This window comes from Rhinatrema bivittatum, chromosome 8, assembly GCF_901001135.1.
Source record: "Rhinatrema bivittatum chromosome 8, aRhiBiv1.1, whole genome shotgun sequence".
NCBI lineage: Eukaryota > Metazoa > Chordata > Amphibia > Gymnophiona > Rhinatrematidae > Rhinatrema > Rhinatrema bivittatum.
Genome location: NC_042622.1, coordinates 177,438,740 through 177,457,723, shown reverse-complemented (window position 1 = coordinate 177,457,723; position 18,984 = coordinate 177,438,740). Strand labels below are relative to the sequence as shown.

At 43.1% G+C, this 18,984-nt stretch overlaps 1 protein-coding gene across 7 annotated transcripts in view; it reads left to right on the top strand.

Annotated features, from left to right (window-relative positions):
* Positions 1–18,984, top strand: part of BCAS3 (BCAS3 microtubule associated cell migration factor) — a 969,760-nt gene that overhangs the window by 202,985 nt on the left and 747,791 nt on the right. For all 7 annotated transcript variants that reach the window (XM_029612008.1, XM_029612006.1, XM_029612007.1 and 4 more), the window contains exon 10: positions 17,895–17,971. In XM_029612008.1, the coding sequence (XP_029467868.1) occupies positions 17,895–17,971 (77 nt within the window). The remainder of the gene's footprint in view (positions 1–17,894; positions 17,972–18,984) is intronic.

Sequence of the window (18,984 nt, the reverse complement as noted above, 5' to 3'; positions counted from 1 at the left end):
TCACAGTTTGGGGTCAATATATGAAAGCACATTGTTGTGAAGTGTTAATGCGCGGGTTATCATTCACATGCGAGTACACGTGTTAACTTGAAATCTGTGCTAATGAGGTGGAAAAGTGTGCAAAATAACTTGTTATCTGTTAGTGTAGTGAAAAGTTACGTGCCTTAAAATGTGTATTTAAGATTTTGCATTGCCATCCGCATATCCACGCCTATTTGTACAAGTTTATATTACCATCTGCAATAATGCATGCCTCATTTGCATCTCAACACTGACTGATAATATATGTAAATGCAGGGTTTGTTGTGGTGATTAACAACGAATGTTAACACACATGTACTAATCTGTTCCTTTGTTATATATAATATATGAGGGCTTTGGAAAATAGGAAATATTTAGGGTTTTTTTTTTCATCTGAAAAAATGAATGTATTAACAGTTTAATGCTAAGAAAATTGTAAATGCTGATTTTGCCTGATATTTACTTGTACGTTTTTGGTGTAGCCTTTGTACTTGCATGAATAAAGAATAATAAAAACTTTAAATAGAATATGTTCAAATTCTTAAATATCACAGGACAGAGCAGATTCCAGACACTCATAAACTTTTACAGCATAGTTTACAGATTTGCTTTTCTGCTGGGTAATCTGAGCTATTAGTATAAAAAAGCTTTAATGTTCCCATTCTTTAATAAAGTCTGCAGAATTATCAAATACTTATGTGAGGGAGTCTATAGGAAACTCCCTCCGACTACCTTAAGGGACCGGGCACAGCTGTCTTGCCCAGTCCACCTTAAGATCCAGACTGACAAGGAATCCTGGGTGAAGGGAGGAGCCCCTCACCAGAGTATAAGAACTCAAAGCTTAGAAGGCTTAAAGTGTGGCCCTGAGGAGCGGCAGGAAGCCACTGTATTGGAAAACCTGCTATGTATGATGTCTCTGGGTTACCTGAATTTAAGGGGAGCTGCATCATTTGTTTGTTTTGCTTTGCACTTCATTTTTCACTGTAAATAGATTGCTCAAAAGGAAACAGCCAGAGCTTGCCTCCTTATTCTTTCTGGCTGTTTCCAAGCAGCTAGTGCCCAAGTTACCACAACTTACTCTTCCATCATCTGTAGTAGGTAAAGTATATTGTAGAATGCTAATACATGGTGGCAAAAATTGTTTCAAAGATAGAGTATATGAAAATATTGGTAGATTTTTGCTCGGGCAAAACATCCAGCAACCAAACCTTTTGCTTATCACAGTTTGGCAAAGACATGCCAGAGTATTTATTCACTCAGGGGTAGATCTTTAAAAAATACGCGATCGCGTACTTTTGTTCGCACACCAGGCGCAAACAAAAGTACGCTGGATTTTATAAGATACGCGTGTAGCCGCGCGTATCTTATAAAATCCGGGGTCGGCGCGCGCAAGGGGGTGCACATTTGTGCAACCTGCACGCGCCGAGCCCAGCGCACGCTGCCTGTTCCCTCCGAGGCCGCTCCGATTTCGGAGTGGCCTCGGAGGGAACTTTCCTTCGCCCTCCCCCCACCTTCCCCTCCCTTCCCCTCCCTTCCCCTACCTAACCCACCCCCCCCGGCCCTATCTAACCCCCCCCCCCACCTTTGCGCGCACTGGCCGGCAGCCCCGCTCCATCCTCTGGTCCCGGGGGCTGGTCCGGAGGCCGGCGCCACGCCCCGGGCCCGCCCCTGAAACGCCACGTCGTTTCGGGAACGCCCCCGTACACGCCCCCTCCCGCCCCTTTTCGAAAGCCCCGGGACTTACGCGCACGTCGGCGGCCTATGCAAAATAGGCGCGCCAGCGCGCGCGGGCCTTTTAAAATCCGCCCCTCAATGCACAGTTAAACTATGGGATTCATTGCCAGAGAATCTGATCAAGGCTAGGAGTGTAGATAAGTTTAAAAAAGGTTTGGACAAGTTTCTGGAGGACAGCTCCACTAACAGTTATTAGTTAGATAGATTGGAGTGTCACCACCTCTACTGGAAACGAGCAAAATTTACTTATTTAGGGACCACTGATAAAGATATTCACCTGTTGCATGGGGTACAATATAGCATAAAACTGCAAGCAATAAAACACTTACTTAGAAATGAAAACAAAACATATTAAAACATATACTCCTTCAAATGTTTTTAAAATTGTTTATAATCTACCATGGCCCACAGTCAGATGGGAGCTCATTCCAGAGGGATGGACCTGCTATGGAGAATGCTGTCCTCCTTGTAATTTGAAGATGATATTCATTGAAAAATGGAACAATAAGTAGGTGTTTATCCAGAGAAAGTGAAGAACAGCCAGGCTCGTAAACCACTATTCTGTCTACGATGAAAGAGGGACTTGAGACATTTACAGCCTTATGTTTGATTGTTAGTAATTTAAACTTCACACGCTACTCTACGGGCAGTCAGTGAAGCTGATGCAGCATTGGTGTAATATGTTCATGCATGGCACAAGACACCACCATGCATGCTGCTGTGTTTTTCAGAACCTGTAAAGCTTGAATGCAATATTTGGGTAGCCCAACATATAAGGAGTTGCAATAATCAATAGTTGTTAGTACAAAAGCTTGTACGACTTTTATAAGAACATAGGAAATTGCCATACTGGGTCAGACCAAGTGTCCATCAAGCCCAGCATCCTATTTCCAACAGTGGCCAATCCAGGCTACAAGTACCTGGCAAAGTACCCAAAACACTAAGTAGATCCCATGCTTCTAATGCCAGCAGTAGCAGTGGCTATTCCCTAAGTCAACCCGATCAATAGCAGTCAGTGAACATCTCCAAGAAACTATCCAAACCTCTTTTAAACCCAGCTACACTAACTGCACTAACCACATCCTCAGGCAACAAATTCCAGAGCGTAATTGTGCGTTGAGTAAAATAGAATATTTTCCAATTACCGTATTTTTCGCTCCATAAGACGCACCTGACCATAAGATGCACCTAGGATTCAGAGGGAGAAAATAAAAAAAAAGTTTTGTGCTAAACCGGCTCTGTCCCTGGGCGTCTGTGCGTCTTATGGAGCAAATTAGGGAGTGCATAACATTTTTTTTTCTCCCCATTTTGTTTTCAGGTCTGGGGAGTGCTATTTCGGTCCAATCCCCAGATCAGAAAACTTTTGTCTTTCTATTTCTGTGGGAACCCCCCTGAGACCTGCCAAATTAATTAAATACAATCCCCCCCCTCCTGACCCCCCCAAGACCTGCCAAAATTCCCTGGTGGTCCAGCAGGGGTCCGGGAGCGATCTCCTGGACTTGGGCCGTCAGCTGCCAGTAATCAAAATGGCGCCGACGGCCCTTTGCCCTTACTATGTCACTGGGGTCGACCAATGGCAGCGGGTAGCCCCTGTGACATAGTAAGGGCAAAGGGCCGTCGGCGCCATTTTGATTACTGGCTGCCAACGGCCCTTTGCCCTTACTATGTCACAGGGGCTACCGCTGCCATTGGTCGACCCCAGTGACATAGTAAGGGCAAAGGGCCATCGGCACCATTTTGATTACTGGAAGCCGATGGCTCAAGTCCAGGAGATCGCTCCCAGACTGCTCCTGGACCCCTGCTGGACCACCAGGGACTTTTGGTAGGTCTTGGGGGGTCAGGAGGGTGGGGGGTTGTAGTAAATTAATTTGGCAGGTCTGGTGGGGGGTTGTTAGATTTTTTTTTAAATATATTCGCTCCATAAGACGCACAGACATTTTCCCCCCACTTTTGGGGGAAAAAAAGTGCGTCTTATGGAGCGAGAAATACGGTAGTTTTAAATGTGCTACTTGCTAACTTCATGGAGTGCCCCCTAGTCCTTCTATTATCCGAAAAAGTAAATAACTGATTCACATTATTCGTTCTAGACTTCTCATGATTTTAAAGACCTCTAACATATCCCGCTCAGCTGTATCTTCTCCAAGCTGAACAGCCCTAACCTCTTTAACCTTTCTTCATAGGGGAGCTGTTCCATCTCCTTTAACTTTGTATTCACGCTTCTCTGTACCTTCTCCAGTGCAACTATATCTTTTTTGAGATATGGCGACCAGAATTGTACACAGTACTGAAGGTGCGGTCTCACCATGGAGCAATACAGAGGCATTATGACATTTTCCGTTTTATTCACCATTCCCTTTCTAATAACTCCTAACATTTTGTTTGCTTTTTTGACTGCTGCAGCACATTGAACGACAATTTCAATGTATTATCCACTATGACGCCTAGATCTTTTTCCTGGGTGGTAGCTCCTAATATGGAATCTAACATTGTGTAACTATAGCATGGGTTATTTTTCCCTATATGCATCATCTTGCATTTATCCACATTAAATTTCATGTGCCATTTGATGCTCAATCTTTCAGTCTCGCAAGGTCCTCCTGCAATTTATCACAATCCGCTTGTGATTTAACTACTCTGAATAATTTTGTACCATCTACAAATTTGATTACCTCACTCATCGTATTCCTTTCCAGATCATTTATATATATATTGAAAAGCCCCAGTCCAAGTACAGATCCCTGAGGCACTCCACTGTTTACCCTTTTCCACTGAGAAAATTAACCTTTTAATCGTACTCTCTTTTTCCTGTTTTTTAACCAGTTTGTTATCCACAAAAGGACATCGCTTCCTATCCCATGACTTTTTAGTTTTCTTAGAAGCCTCTCAGAAAGGACTTTGTCAAATGCTTTCTGAAAATCCAAATAAACTACATCTATCAGTTCACCTTTATCCACATGTTTATTAACCCCTTAAAAAAAAATGAAGCAGATTTATGAGGCAAGACTTCCCTTGGTAAATCCATGCTGACTTTAATCCATTAAGCCATGTCTTTCCATATGCTCTGAGATTTTGATCTTTAGAATAGTTTCCACTATTTTTCCCGGCACTGAAGTTAGGCTCACTGGTCTAAGTTTTCCCAGATCATCCCTGGAGCCCTTTGTAAATATTGGGGTTACATTGGCCACCTTCCACTCTTCAGGTGCAATGGATGATTTTAATGTTAAGTTTCAAATTATAGCTAATAGATCTGAAATTTCATTTTTTAGTTCCTTCAGAATCCTGGGGTGCATACCATCTGGTCCAGATGATTTGCTACTCTTTAGTTTGTCAATCTGGCCAACTACATCTTCCAGGTTCACAGTGATTTGGTTCAGTTCATCTGACTCATCTCTCTTGAAAACCATCTTCGGAACCAGTATCTCCCCAACATCCTCATTAGTAAACACAGAAGCAAAGAATTCATTTAGTCTTTCAGCAATGGCCTTATCTTCCCTAAGAGCCCCCTTAACCCCTTGGTCATCTAATGGTCCAACGAACTCCCTCACAGGTTTCTTGCTTTGCATATATTAAAATTTTTTTTTATTATGAGTTGTTGCCTCTACGGCCAACTTCATTTCAAATTCTCTCTTAGCCTGCCTTATCAATGTTTTACACTTAATGTGACATTGCTTATGCTTTTTCCTATTTTCTTCAGATGGATCCTTCTTCCAATTTTTGAAGGAATTGTTTTGGCTAAAATAGCCTCTGTGACCTCACCTTTTAACAGTGCTGGTAATCGTTTTGCCTTCCTTCCACCTTTTTTAATGCATGGAATACATATGCACAGTGCTTCTAAGATTGTACTTTTGAACAATCTCCATACCTTTTGTACACTTTTAGCCTTTGCAGCTGCACCTTTCAGTTTTTTTCTAACTATTTTCCTCATTTTATCAAAGTTTCCTTTTTGAAAATTTAGTGTTAGAGCTGTAGATAGTGTTAGAGCTGTAGATTTACATATTGGCCCCCTTCCAGTCATAAGTTCAATTTTGATCATGTTATGATCATTTTTGCCAAGTGGCCCCACCACCATTACTTCTCTCACCAAATCCTGAGTTCCACTAAAAATTAAATCTAAAATAGCTCCCTCTCTCATTGGCTCCTGAACCAATTGCTTCATGAAGCAGTTGTTTATTCCATCCAGGAACTTTGTCTCTAGCATTTTCTGATGTTACATTTACCCAGTCAGTATTGGGATAATTGAAATATCCCATTATTACTGCACTTCCAAATTGGTTAGCTTCCATAATTTCTCTTAGCATTTTATCATCTGTCTGATCATTTTGGCCAGGTGGACGGTATACTCCTATCACTATACTCTTACCCAATACACATGGGATTTCTACCCATATAGATTCTACTGAGCATTTAGTCTCTTGTATGATCTTTATCCTGTTGGACTTTATACCCCCCCACACCCACCAAGTTGATCCTCCCTATCATTGCGATATAATTTGTACCCGGATATAGCACTGTCCCATTGGTTATCTTCCTTCCACCAGGTCTCTGAGATGCCAATTATGTCTATCTCATCATTCACTGCTGTACATGCTAAATCTCCCATCTTACTTCTTAGACTTTTGACATTGGTATACAGACATTTCAAAGTGCGATTTTGTTTGTATGAACAACCTGCTTTTCAGTTGATAGGGATAATTTGGAATTCTTTAGCTCAGGTGATTCTTTACTTATAGGCACATGGACTACTTTTGCTTTTATTGGAACCTCTCTGTTCGGATGCCCTAACTCTCTTATTTCATTAGTATCCTTCAAAGATAGATTCCTCCGAACCATGCAGTGGTGAGTGACTGTCTGCTTTCCCCCTTGTTCTAGTTTAAAAGCTGCTTTGTCTCCTTTGTAAAAGTTAGAGACAGCAGCCTGGTTCCATTCTGGTTAAGTTGGAGCCCGTCCTTTCGGAAAAGTCTTCCCCTTCCCCAAAAGGTTGTCCAGTTCCTTACAAAACTGAATTCCTCTTCCCTGCACCATCGTCTCATTCACGCATTGGGACTCCGGAGCTCTGCCTGCCTGCCTCTGGGAACCTGCACGTGGAACAGGGAGCATTTCAGAGAATGCTACCCTGGAGGTTCTGGATTTCAGCTTTCTACCTAAAATCTTAAATTTAGCTTCAGAATTTCCCTCCCACAATTTCATATCTCGTTGGTGCCAACATGTACAACGACAGCAGGCTCCTCTCCAACACCATCTATAGTCTATCTAGGTGACGCATGAGGTCTGCTAGCTTCGCACCAGGCAGGCAAGTTACCAGGCGGTCCTCATGTCCACCAGTCACCCAGCTATCTACATTTCTAATAATCGAATCACCAGCTATGATGGTTGACCTAACCCTTCCCTCCTGAGAGACTTGTCCTCAGTGTGAGAGGACAACGTATCACCTGGAGAGCAGATCCTTGCTACAGGATCACTTCCTGCTACACCAGGGTGATGCTGTCCAACCGGGAGTCCTTTCTGATCCAAGGCAGCACCAGGGCTGACAGACTGGATTTGGGACTTGGCTACTATGTCCCTGAAGGTCTCATCAATGCATTTCTCTGTCTGTCTCAGCTCCTCCAGGTCTGCCACTCTAGCCCCCAGAGATCAGACTTGTTCTCTGAGAGCCAGAAGTTCTTTGCACTGAGTGCACACATACAGTCTCTCACCGGCGGGTAAAAAATCATACATGTGATACTCGATGTAAAAGACTGGAAAGGCCCCCCCCTTGTTGCTGAACTGCTGCCTTCGTCTTAATTTTGATGAGTTCCTAGTTAAGTTTAGGTTACTAAGGCAGTTGGATTTAGAGTACTTTAAATTTCCAGGTATATTCACTGTTAGTGACCTACAAGGAGATGATTAAACTCTCAATAAGAGCTGATGGAATAGTTTGATTTAGGTAAGAGCCTGATTGATTTTTAATGAAAAAGTGTCTCTTGACTAAAAATCAAGAGTTGAGTTAGGGATGGGTTGGAGGGAAAGACAGACACTAGAATTAACTCCCTCTGGCTTGCTTATTATCTCAGACACAGACAAACTCTTAAAAAAAAATAAATCCCACTTTTTCACCTCTCTCCAAACTTTTTTTAAGGCCTAAGATTTCCCAAAGTATACTTCAACCACCATTAAGTTGATCTTCACTTAAAGAATTAAGAGGTTTAAGATTTGTGCGCCTAACGGCACGTACTTCCACTCCTCTTCTACTGCAAAGGGTGCGGGGTCTCTGGAAGCTGGGGCTGCAGAGTTTGAAGCCTAGATCGCTCGCTGTGACCTTTGGAGTACTCTCCCGGGGGATACTGGGAACAGTATGCAGATGAGCCTTCCGGTCTTCTCTGCAAAGTACATATTTAAGGACTCTCAACATCCTTAATTTAAAAAAAAACATAGTAAATAACTGTAGACAGGCCTTGATCAAAAATAAAACCAAGGTCCCGTACAGTCTCAACAAATGGAAGCAAGGTACCACTAATCACATGAAATTGATTTTTCTGTTAGGATCTGCTGGTACTTTTCAAGTGACCTGTACTAGCTACAGGTGGAGAAAGGATGCTTGTTTCGATGGACCATGGATCTGATCCAGCATGGCATGACTTATATTCTTATCACTGATTTTGAAATTATATTTGTATTCTCCAAATACCAGGTTTATCATTTTTTAATTAGACCCTGAAAGATTGTCAAGATGCTGTTTAATGGACATGATCTTACTAAACTGAAGTAGGTTTGGTACTTTGCGCCAATTGAAACTCATGCTAGTATCCTTAAGAAAAAGTCCTTCTGGAAATCGGGGTGAGGTAGGGCATGGGATGGAAGCTCTTGGATGCCCTGATAAAAATATGTCTTCCAAAAAAGACCAGTGCAAACTTTGGCAAGTGCAGGAACAAGAAATCAGTTCAAAATATATATATATATATTTTTTATCTTAAAACTTTGCAAGTGGCAGTTTACAAGGAATGCTGAGGTGTGATGGAGCTCAGGTGAAATGCACAATGAAATGTCTCTTATCTGCATGCAAAACTTTTAGATACAAAATAATAGTGCTTTTTCAAAAGTACCCACAGAGATGCAGAGTCCATGGGCACTTTTACTCGGGAACTTTGTGTAAAGAGTGGTGGGGTCTTGAATCCGCTGGTTGTGGGAGTGGCAGGCTGAAGTCCTCCAGGGAGAGCCATGATGGCTGTGAAGAGCTGAGGAAGCAGTATTATTTCTATTCCCCTTGTATTGGGGTTGAGACACACCCAGTGAAGTCTCACTGGCCCAAAAGGAGATGCACCCTTGATATCTCACCCTGTTTAAACCCCTAGCCAGCAGAGACTCTCTAATTCCCTAATTCCTTGGCCTGTGTGTGTAAGGGCTGCTCCGAATATGGCTGAGCTGTTGTGGATCTCGCTCCTTGCTTGCCTGGTAAGGTAGTACTGTTGAATACTTTTTGTTTCTCTTGCATATTGGAAGACAGGAACTGTTATGTTTGATATCGGTTTCTTCAATTAAAGCTGTTTGTGAATTATGCCTGTTGTGTCTCCACCCTGATCAGACCCTGACAGTTTGCACCTATTCTCAAAAGGAATGTACAAGGATATTTTCCCTTTGAAAATTGGCCCTGGAAAATGTACTGCTTTTTCTCTGGATACTTCTTCCATTCAAAATGTGCGTGTATGTGAAAGTCCATTCATTGCAAATTTTTTCCATCTCCCCAATCTAACTGTACCCCTGTGCCTGCCTACTTTTTGCCCAGGTGAAAATATGCCTCCAGGTGTAGTTTTATCCAGGTAAGGGGTGGGCAGTTTAGTTTACTGTTGCGCTCGGGGGTGGACCCTTGTCCTGGGGCAGGGATGGAATGGCTCCTGAAAGGGAACAGGAGGTAATTGCCCCCAGGGAGTGGAGCACTGGAGGAGACAGAGGTTAGGAAGAACTTCACCACTGGAAGCCCGAGATCCCCCCGGGAGGAGTCCGTAGGGACCCAGGCCGCTTGGAATTAGGTGGGCCTCGCAGGGTCTCCTGGGACAATGGAAGTCCGGCGTGCCCACAGACACAGAAAGAGCATGGTCGGGTTCGAGCTGGAGCAGGGAGAACCAGAACAGAGTTGGTGATGACAAGGCGAGGAACAGAGCCATAATCTGGAGATGAGGTCAGGCAGGCAAAAGGTCATTGTCCATAAGTCAGTCCGAGGAGTGGTCAACGAAGCAAGGGTCAGATACCGGAGGTCAGACGAAGTCAGAGGCAAGCAGAGGTCTTGAGGCAGGCGGCAGTCATTTCGAGCAGGTCTGGAGCAGGCTGAGGTCTTGAGGCAGGTGGCAGACAGGTGGATAGGTCAGAAGCAGGGTGAGGTCTTGAGGCAGGCGGCAGACAGATAGGCAGGTCAGGAACTAGCTTAGATCGTAGACAGACGGCAGGCAGGCAGGCAGGTCAGGAGCAAGCCGAGGTCAGTACCAGAAAGTCAGTCTGAAGGTACTACCTAGTTAGACAGACGAACACAGGAACAGACAGGACTCAGGAACGAGGATGCAGGAACAAGTCAGGAACGGAACTGGAACAGAAGGATCCTGGAATGAGACTAGGAACAAGCACAGAGACAATCTAGCATACAAGCCGACCCGATTGCCAAGGCAAGGAAGTGGAGACAGGAACTTCCTTATATTGTTAGATCAATCAGGGCGCACTGCGGAACCAAGACCCGCCCTCGGCCCTACAAGTGTCCGGGCGGTCCGTGCGTGCGTGTGTAGGGGTGTGGCTAGCATGGTAGGAGACGCCGAACCTCGGCGTGAGGCCTGGCGCGCAGTGGAAGGTCCGGCGACTGCCGCCGCGGGACGCCAGGGCCTAGCTGGGCTAGCAACTACCACGAGGGAGGTCGTCCCGGGACCCGCTGACGAACTATGCAGGTGAGCGGTCCCGTGCGCGGGGACGGCTGTGGGCAGGGCGCATAACATTTACCTGGTAAATCAATTTTGACCTGGGTGAATGGCTTCTGAAAAGTTTGACTGTAAGTGGCCATCTTTGCTGGAGTAGTTTGATGAAAGATTTGGGCATCTGAACAAGGAAATCCCACCACTCATTTTCAAGGCCATTGGTAGCATATACATACAGTTTACTTGGTGGAACTGTACAGCTGACTTAGAACTTAAGTTCATTAGATTTAGCCTGGTGTATGAATCAAAAGAAATCAGGAAATCTAAGTAAAGAAGAAAAGTGGAGAGTGTCATAGGCAGTTTCTAGTGATGATGATCTTTGGCATAAGAAGTTACCAAGTAAGTACAAGGCAGCACATCAATGAAAAGGAAAGCATCTTTTCAGGGAGAAGAGACTAAAGCATAATTATGTGGAAAAGAGGACAATAAAATCCTTGCTCCTAAGGAGACTGATTAGCTACCTGGAAGCAGGAGACAAGATGCCATTAACAGATGTTTCAGAGACAGCAAAATGGATATTGAGATCATGTCCCCAGAGCCTTTTTAAGGAGAGAGCAAGCATGCTGTCTGTCTAGTGATAACCCTTTGTCCTCAACAAGAGGGATTCTTGTGAAGATGCTGATAAGGTCAAGAACAAAATCTGTTCTTTTTAGATTCAATGCTTAAACTTATTTTGTATTAATATTTATAGAGATGGCCAAATCAGACTAGACTCAGTAACAGAACTGCCCAACTCCTGAACCTGACTTCATAGTGTCAATTTGATTTATTTATTTATTTATTTATTAAAGGCTTTTATATACCGACTTTCTTGATACAAATCAAATCAACTCGGTTTACATCGAACTAGGCAGTAACTATAACCAACCAATCAACAAGAGACAATTTGAAGGAGTAAAAAGTTACATTATAACAAGGATGCCTTAACTGGGAGTAGGAAATAAGAAAGGGGGAACGAAGATAAAATACAATATACAAGAGAGTATGTGAGAGGGGCAAGGAGCCGTCCTCATAATAACTTGTAACATGATTTAGCGTTTATTTATTTACATAATTACTGGAACGTTATTATTTACATAATTGCTGGCACAATTCTAAGTCAGTTTGGTGGACAAGTGGCGGGAAAGGCTCGGGAGAACAGCCATGTCTTTAGTTTCTTTTTAAAAGTTAGTAGACAGGTTTCTTGCCTGAGGTCCGGAGGCATGGCGTTCCAGATGGAGGGACCTGTGATAGAGAATGTCCGGTCTCTGATGTTTGAGTGGTGCACAACTTTGATAGAAGGAACATGTAAGGATCCCTTGTAGGCATCCCTTAAAGGTCTGGCCGTTGAGTGCAGTTTGAGAGGGTGTACCAGATCAAGAGGGGTCTGATGGTGAATGTATTTGTGATGTCTTCTCTGTACTGTTTCTTAACAAAATGTCTGTACTTCTGTGTTTCATTGTCTACATCTGCCCTTTGGCATCCTGTAGGGCAGGGGTCAGGAACCTTTTTGGCTGAGAGAGCCATGAACGCCACATATTTTAAAATGTAATTCTGTGAGAGCCATACTAACTACAACCCCCCACCCTCATGACTCCAAGACCTACCAAATTCATTTACTACAACCCCCTACTCTCCTGACGCCCCCAAGACCTGCCAAATTAATTTACTACAACCCCCATCCTCCTAACCCCCCCCCCCAAGATCTGCCAAAAGTCCCTGGTGATCCAGCGGGGGTCCAGGGCTCGCTGACAAATCTTTAATAAAAAAGTAAAAATCTAACAAAACCCCCCACCCTCCTGACGCCCCCCAAGACCTCCAAAATTAATTTACTACAACCCCCACCCTCCTGACGACCCCCTAAGATATCCAAAATTAATTTACTATAACCCCCACCCTCCTGATGCCCCCCAAGACCTGCCAAAAGTCCCTGGTGGTCCAGCGGGGGTCCAGGAGCGATCCGGGAGTGCTCTCCTGGACTTGGGCTGTTGGCTGCCAGTAGTCAAAATGGCGCCGACGGCCCTTTGCCCTATGTCATTGGGGTCGACCAATGGCGGCGGTAGCCCCTGTGACATAGTAAGAGCAAAGGGCCGTCGATGCCATTTTGATTACTGGCAGCCGATGGCCCTTTGCCCTTACAATGTCACAAGGGCTACCGCCGACATTGGTCGACCTCAGTGACATAATGAGGGCAAAGGGCCTTCGGTGCCATTTTGACTACTGGCAGCCGACAGCCCAAGTCCAGGAGATCGCTCCCGGACCGCTCCCGGACCCCCGCTGGACCACCAGGGACTTTTGGCAGGTCTTGGGGGGGTCAGGAAGGTGGGGGTTGTAGTAAATTAATTTTGGAGGTCTTGGGGGGCACCAGGAGGGTGGGGGATTTTGTTAGATTTTTACTTTTTTATTAAAGATTTGTCTGCGAGCCAGATGCAGCCATCAAAAGAGCCATATATGGCTCCCGAGCCATAGGTTCCTGACCCCTGCTGTAGGGTCATTATAAGAATAGTGCATGGAATATGGTCTGAAAGGCTGATCTTTCGGCAGCCAGGACAGAAAAACTGAGCATCTGACATGTCTGCATTAATGTTTTTAATTGGCCCAAAGCTTTTCTCCCTAATGCTAAAATTGTGACCTAGCAGTAGTACTTACCTACAGCCATGAAGCTCTACTTAACTAAAAATACTTTGGAGTTTATTCAAAAGAACCTCTTTCCTATTTTGTGCCTATGGAAAATACCTTTAGTGAAAACGGCCCATTGACACTATTGGTCTGGTGCTTGCAATAATTTTTTTTTCTTCTGTGTTGCGATAGATTGTTTAACTCTATCTCAGGGTAAATAGTAGAAGAGCCCTTGTTCCAGACTCAGAATGTGTCTGGAGTAGTGTTACATCCTTGCATGATTGGCTGCACCTTTGGAAGAACTCTTGCCTTGTGATCTTCGTTTGGATGACCTCCTCATCTTTTCATTAACATGCAAATACTTTGGTCTTTTTGATGGGGGAGTTCTGCCTCTCTCATCACGTCTTCCATTGTAAACATGTGAAAACTGCTGCCTGTTGCTTAGAACAGGAGATTTTTGCCCAGTTGTTTTGCTGTTTAGTGAATGCAGAAGTTAATTTTTAAGAAAGTCATGCTTTTAGTGATTAGCTGGCAAGTTTGACACGGGTCATATTCTCAGGTGGCTCGTTGAAAGAGTGGGTGGTGTTCTGCTGACTCTAGGACTTAGTGCTCTTTTAGACTGCAGAAAAACAGTTTGCTTTTTCCATTTCCTAATATATAACCTTTTGTTTATCCTTTAGGTGCACTAAGATTTTAGTAAGCAGGGTCTTAAATGAGAGATGTACTGTGTTGCTCTTTTCAGTTGTCTTTTTATTGGCAAAGAGTGATGTCTATTAAGCTTGTACCTTCTCTGTAGCTCATTAGCAGACATGTTTGACATGAGATTAGAGAAACATTGATTTTCCCAATGCTGTCCCATGTAGTCCACAGTCTGTGACAACCATGGTGGTAGATAGATTCAGATGTCTTTTTAATTTTCCCCTACAAAGGCCCTTCTGTTTCCTCCTTCCCATTTGGCTGCCATACACAGATTAAGTACTACGGTGATGCCGAGGAGCCAACATAGAAAAATATAGGTCTGGTTAGTGCTATATCGAGGTCTGCTCTTTGACCATCCAGTAGCTGCCAGAAGGGGATTTTTGTTCTGTTCTCTGTCTGCATCGACCATGAGAATTACTTCGGCCTCCTTCTTTCAGTCACACGCAGCCTAAAGAACTTATGCCTGCAAATGTGCCCAAGGCTTCTACTAGGTTAGTTAGACATTGGGCTAGTTTACTGTTGTATTTGACTCTTTCATATTAAAATCATTTGTGACCAAAGGAAAGAGCTTCCCTCTTTCAGTGCTTGTCTGTCCATGGTTTCTCTGAATTATTAACAAATGCTGTATCTGTTTTAAGAAATCAAAGTATATTTCATTTTAAATTTCAACCACTTGCAGGCATTTTTATAATCTCATATCCTAGCTAACAGCTGGTTTACATATTAACCATAAGGTGCCAATCATTTCAATATATAGAAGTATAAGAGGGTCTATTTCTGCTGCTGTCCAGTCAGCAAAGTCTGGCTAACTTTCAGGCCGATTCAGTAAAGTCCGCGGGAGAGCGGACGAACGCCCGCTCTCCTGGCGCGCGCACAGGCCACTCTCCTGTGCGCGCGATTCTCTATTTAAATGAGGCCCAACGGTAGAAACGGGCAAAAGGAGGCGCTAGGGACACTAGCGCATCCCTAGCGCCTCCTTTTAGCCCGGAGCTGCGGCTGTCAGCGGGTTTGACAGCTGACACTCAATTTTGCTGGTGTCAGTTCTCGAGCCCGCTGACAGCCCGCTGACAGTGCCGGCAGAAACTAGCGCCTACCTTTGGGTAGGCGCTAATTTCTTTAAAGTAAAATGTGCGGCTTGGCTGCATATTTTACTTTCTGTATCGCGCGGGAATGCCTAATAGGGCCATCAACATGCATTTGCATGTTGAGGGCGCTATTAGGTTCCGCGGGTTGGATGTGCGTTTTCCGCCCCTTACTGAATAAGGGGTAAGGGAAAATGCGCGTCCAAGGGCAGGTATCGGCCTGTTTGTCAGGATATTCAGTGGTGCTGCTGAATATACTCAGCCTCCTTAAAGATAGCCGGATAACTTTATCCAGCTAATTTTGACAGCTCTACGACACAACCAGAGTTAGCAGGATAAGTTATTTGGCTAATTTAACTCCGCCTCAAAATGCCTCCGGAACACACTTATGTTAATTGGCTAAAATTTAGGCGGATAAGTGCCCAAAATATTCACAAGTTATCCAGCTGAATGCCTTTGAATATAGATGCATCCCAGCTTTCTATAATTCCTCTGTCTATAAATGAAATGCGGACTTTAGATTTGGAAAGCTCTGAAGGTAAATCTAATTAAAACTGACCAGTGAAAGTGGAACTCTGCATTAAATTACTGAGTGTCTCTGATTTGGATACCATCCCAAGAACAATTAATCGTTTACATCTCAAAGAAGGCTTTAAAATATCTTTTTCTTCTGGAATTCCTCATGCCCACATTAGATCTTTTAGACTGCAGGTGGCATAGTTGGGACACATTTTCTTGCTTACTTCCTTTTCTAGAGCATAAAATAAATTTGCATTGTAATTGTTTTTTCTTAGGCATTGCCCTTATGTTTTTGGCCTCTTCTGAGCAGGGCTTTAATATCTTGAGCCTGAAGCGTGCTATTCTTGCCACTGTCGACCGTTCCTACTGGGAGCTGCATTTTATCTCATCTTGCATGTGCACTGCCACCCGTGCCTCTTGGAAAGCTTTTCAAGCTCTCCGTTTGATACAAATGCGGCTGTCATGCACTTTTAGCTTACAGGAGTGCTTTTAAACTTTTAAGTGTTCTTACCTTGGGAACGTGAAGGACGAGTCAGTACAATTAGGACATAATCGTAAGAGATCAGCACTGCTCTTAATATTGGCACGCACAAAGCATACCACAGCATTTTCTGTTACCTGTCCCTTAAGTCAGAAAAATTATGGTGTTAGATGTTTGAGAAATATGTTTGTGCTATATTTTATTTTGCATTTCACGTGAATCAGAGCCTATCTGTCTGCCTTGCTTTCCCCTAGCAACTTGAACAATCTGACTTCTCTCACAAACTGATTTCTTTCAATGTCCTTTCCCCTATCCTTGGTCAAAGATCAGAGCTTTTCTTTTGATATCTCCTGTTTCCTTATGCTCCAGTTCCTATACTCACCAGCTGTTTGTTATCTCCAACCCAGCTGCTCCTTCATTGCTCTAGAACTGGGTTCTTTATCATGCTCTTTACTGTTGTGGTGACACAATCCCTAATGCCTTTCACTGGGATGAAGCAGGCAGGATAGGCATATCCATTGGATGTGGCCATCTTGAGATGGCTATTAAAGGATGACTTAGGGCCCTATCTGTGAAACATTTCCCCATAGACACAAAATGGAGTAAAGCTTTAATGATGAGTGAGTCTTCCATCATATAGCCTTTTTATTTATTTTATTTTGTTTATATACCGACATTCGATCTGAGATATCACATCGATTTACATTCAGGTACTGTAGGTATTTCTCTATCCCCAGAGGGCTTACAATCTAAGTTTTTGTACCTGAGGCAATGGAGGGTAAAGTGACTTGCCCAAAGTCACAAGGAGCAACAGCAGGACTCGAACCCTGATCCATAGCCCACTGCTTTAACCACTAGTCTATTCCTCTTCCTTTCACCCTTACATTGCTCTCACCTTCTTCCCCATCTGCCTCTCTGAATTAAATTATGTTATTGGTAATGCAGATTTAACCTCCTTACTTGGTGTAACTGCTTTTCTATTTAAGTCCTATACTTCAATTCAGAATGCTTAAGCAAATTTTGCAGCTTGCCTGTGATGTATATAAACATTACAATGACTTGGCTAGTCAGGAAATGACCTCCGTGACAGGTGGAATGAAAATAATCTCCTATGTTCAATATTTCTTTAGGATATAAAGCATTTCTTGATTTTTATCAGCGTATACAGTAGTGTACAAGGTAATGGCATAGTTCCTATGTTGAGGGCCAGCAGAATCCTAGCAGCTTATGTGTTTATTATTCATAATAATTACCATCCCAGTCCAATCAGGAGAACTGAGGGCAAGGGAGAGAAAATGGCTTGGCCATAGAGAGAGAGAGAGAGAGAGGTTCTGTTGGTTCAACCAATGAATCTGTCTAGTGTTTTGATTTCTAGTTGTGAGATCTAGGCCACACCACATCTGTCTCATATGCTAATTCTTAACTGGGCCAAGGATCTGGAGAGGAGAAATTAAGTGATACTTATACATTGGTACAACCGCTAATACAAATGTTTAAAGTCTAAGAAAGACTTCAAATAATGTTAATATCTCGCTAGTTTTTGAGTGATAGGGTTCTTCAAGATTTAAAACATATTCCCAAGCAGAACAGAGATTAAAAAATCCCCCTAAAATGAGACTCAGTGATAGAAATAGCATTTACACTTAATTAACTGTTAATAGAAGGCATAGTCTTATCTGGAAGTACAAAAAATGTAAGCATTTGTTGATTGATGTTGAAATTTGAAAGCTCTTTGTTTAGACTTTTGTTTTTTTGGCACTAAGCAAAATTCTTTGCAAAAAGTCATTAAAAGATTTCTTAATGTTGCTTTCTGATTTATTTGTTTTTCAGGCTGCTTCCCTTGTCCAGGGCCAAATATGAATCCTGTTGCTCTGGGGAGCCGGTGGCTTGCTTATGCAGAAAACAAGGTAATAAATGATCTCTAGATGGTGTTGGGGGGTAGTAGTGGAACCAGGTAGTTTCAATTATAGAAAAAAGTTGAGTAGCAAATATGTGGCCCCTAATGCAACCCAAACCTTGTTTGTAAGAGACTGGATGAAAGTCTGAGCAGATGGAACCAAACAACACTATTGACCTAGTTTCTGCTCTGTTGTTAGATCTAATCCTTACTTTGAAGGCCAGCAGAATCTTTGCAGTTTATTATCAGTTATAGTTATCCTCCTGTTACTGAGTTCTGACATCTGAACAAGGGAAATATATATATTAGAACAGAGGTACGAAACTCCTAGTCAGGTTTTCATGACATCCACAAGAATATGCTTGAGAGAGATTTGCAAATCTACCTCATGCGTTATCATTGTGGATATCCTGGAAACCAGACCCGCTGTGGTACTCCAGGACCAGAGTTACTTACCCCTGTTATTACAACATCTTTTGTATTGGTCCAGTGAGAGATTTCACAGCTGCAAGGATTCCATAAGATCATGTGATCAGCAGACATAATGCCCTTTAGTTCTTGCATTAAAGTTTGAAGTGGATTATATGGAAAAGAGCTTGTACTTTTCTCGTAAACTTAAATGCTTTAACACATGTAGTTAGTGGAAAGGCCTGTTTACTAAGAACACATGTAAAACATTTTGGTAAATAGGCCCCTCAGCCAGGAAAGTTCTGTATAACCTCACAGGTAGGGCTGTATTTACAATTAATAGGTTATTAAGCTCCAAGCAGGGTGAATCCTTGTCAGCTGAATATTTTTTCCTGCTGGAGGTGTGACGAAGGGAGGTGAGTCAGAAACTTTTCTGACTTGTATAACAGTTGGGCCAGGTATTACTACTTTTTTTTAATTCATTCCTTCTAGCCATCTTTATATGCATAGAGTAGGGTGCCCACACTTGTCCCCATGACCGTACAGTCTGCTTTTCAGGATATCCACAGTGAATATGCACAAGATAGATTTACATACATTGGCGATCCATTATTT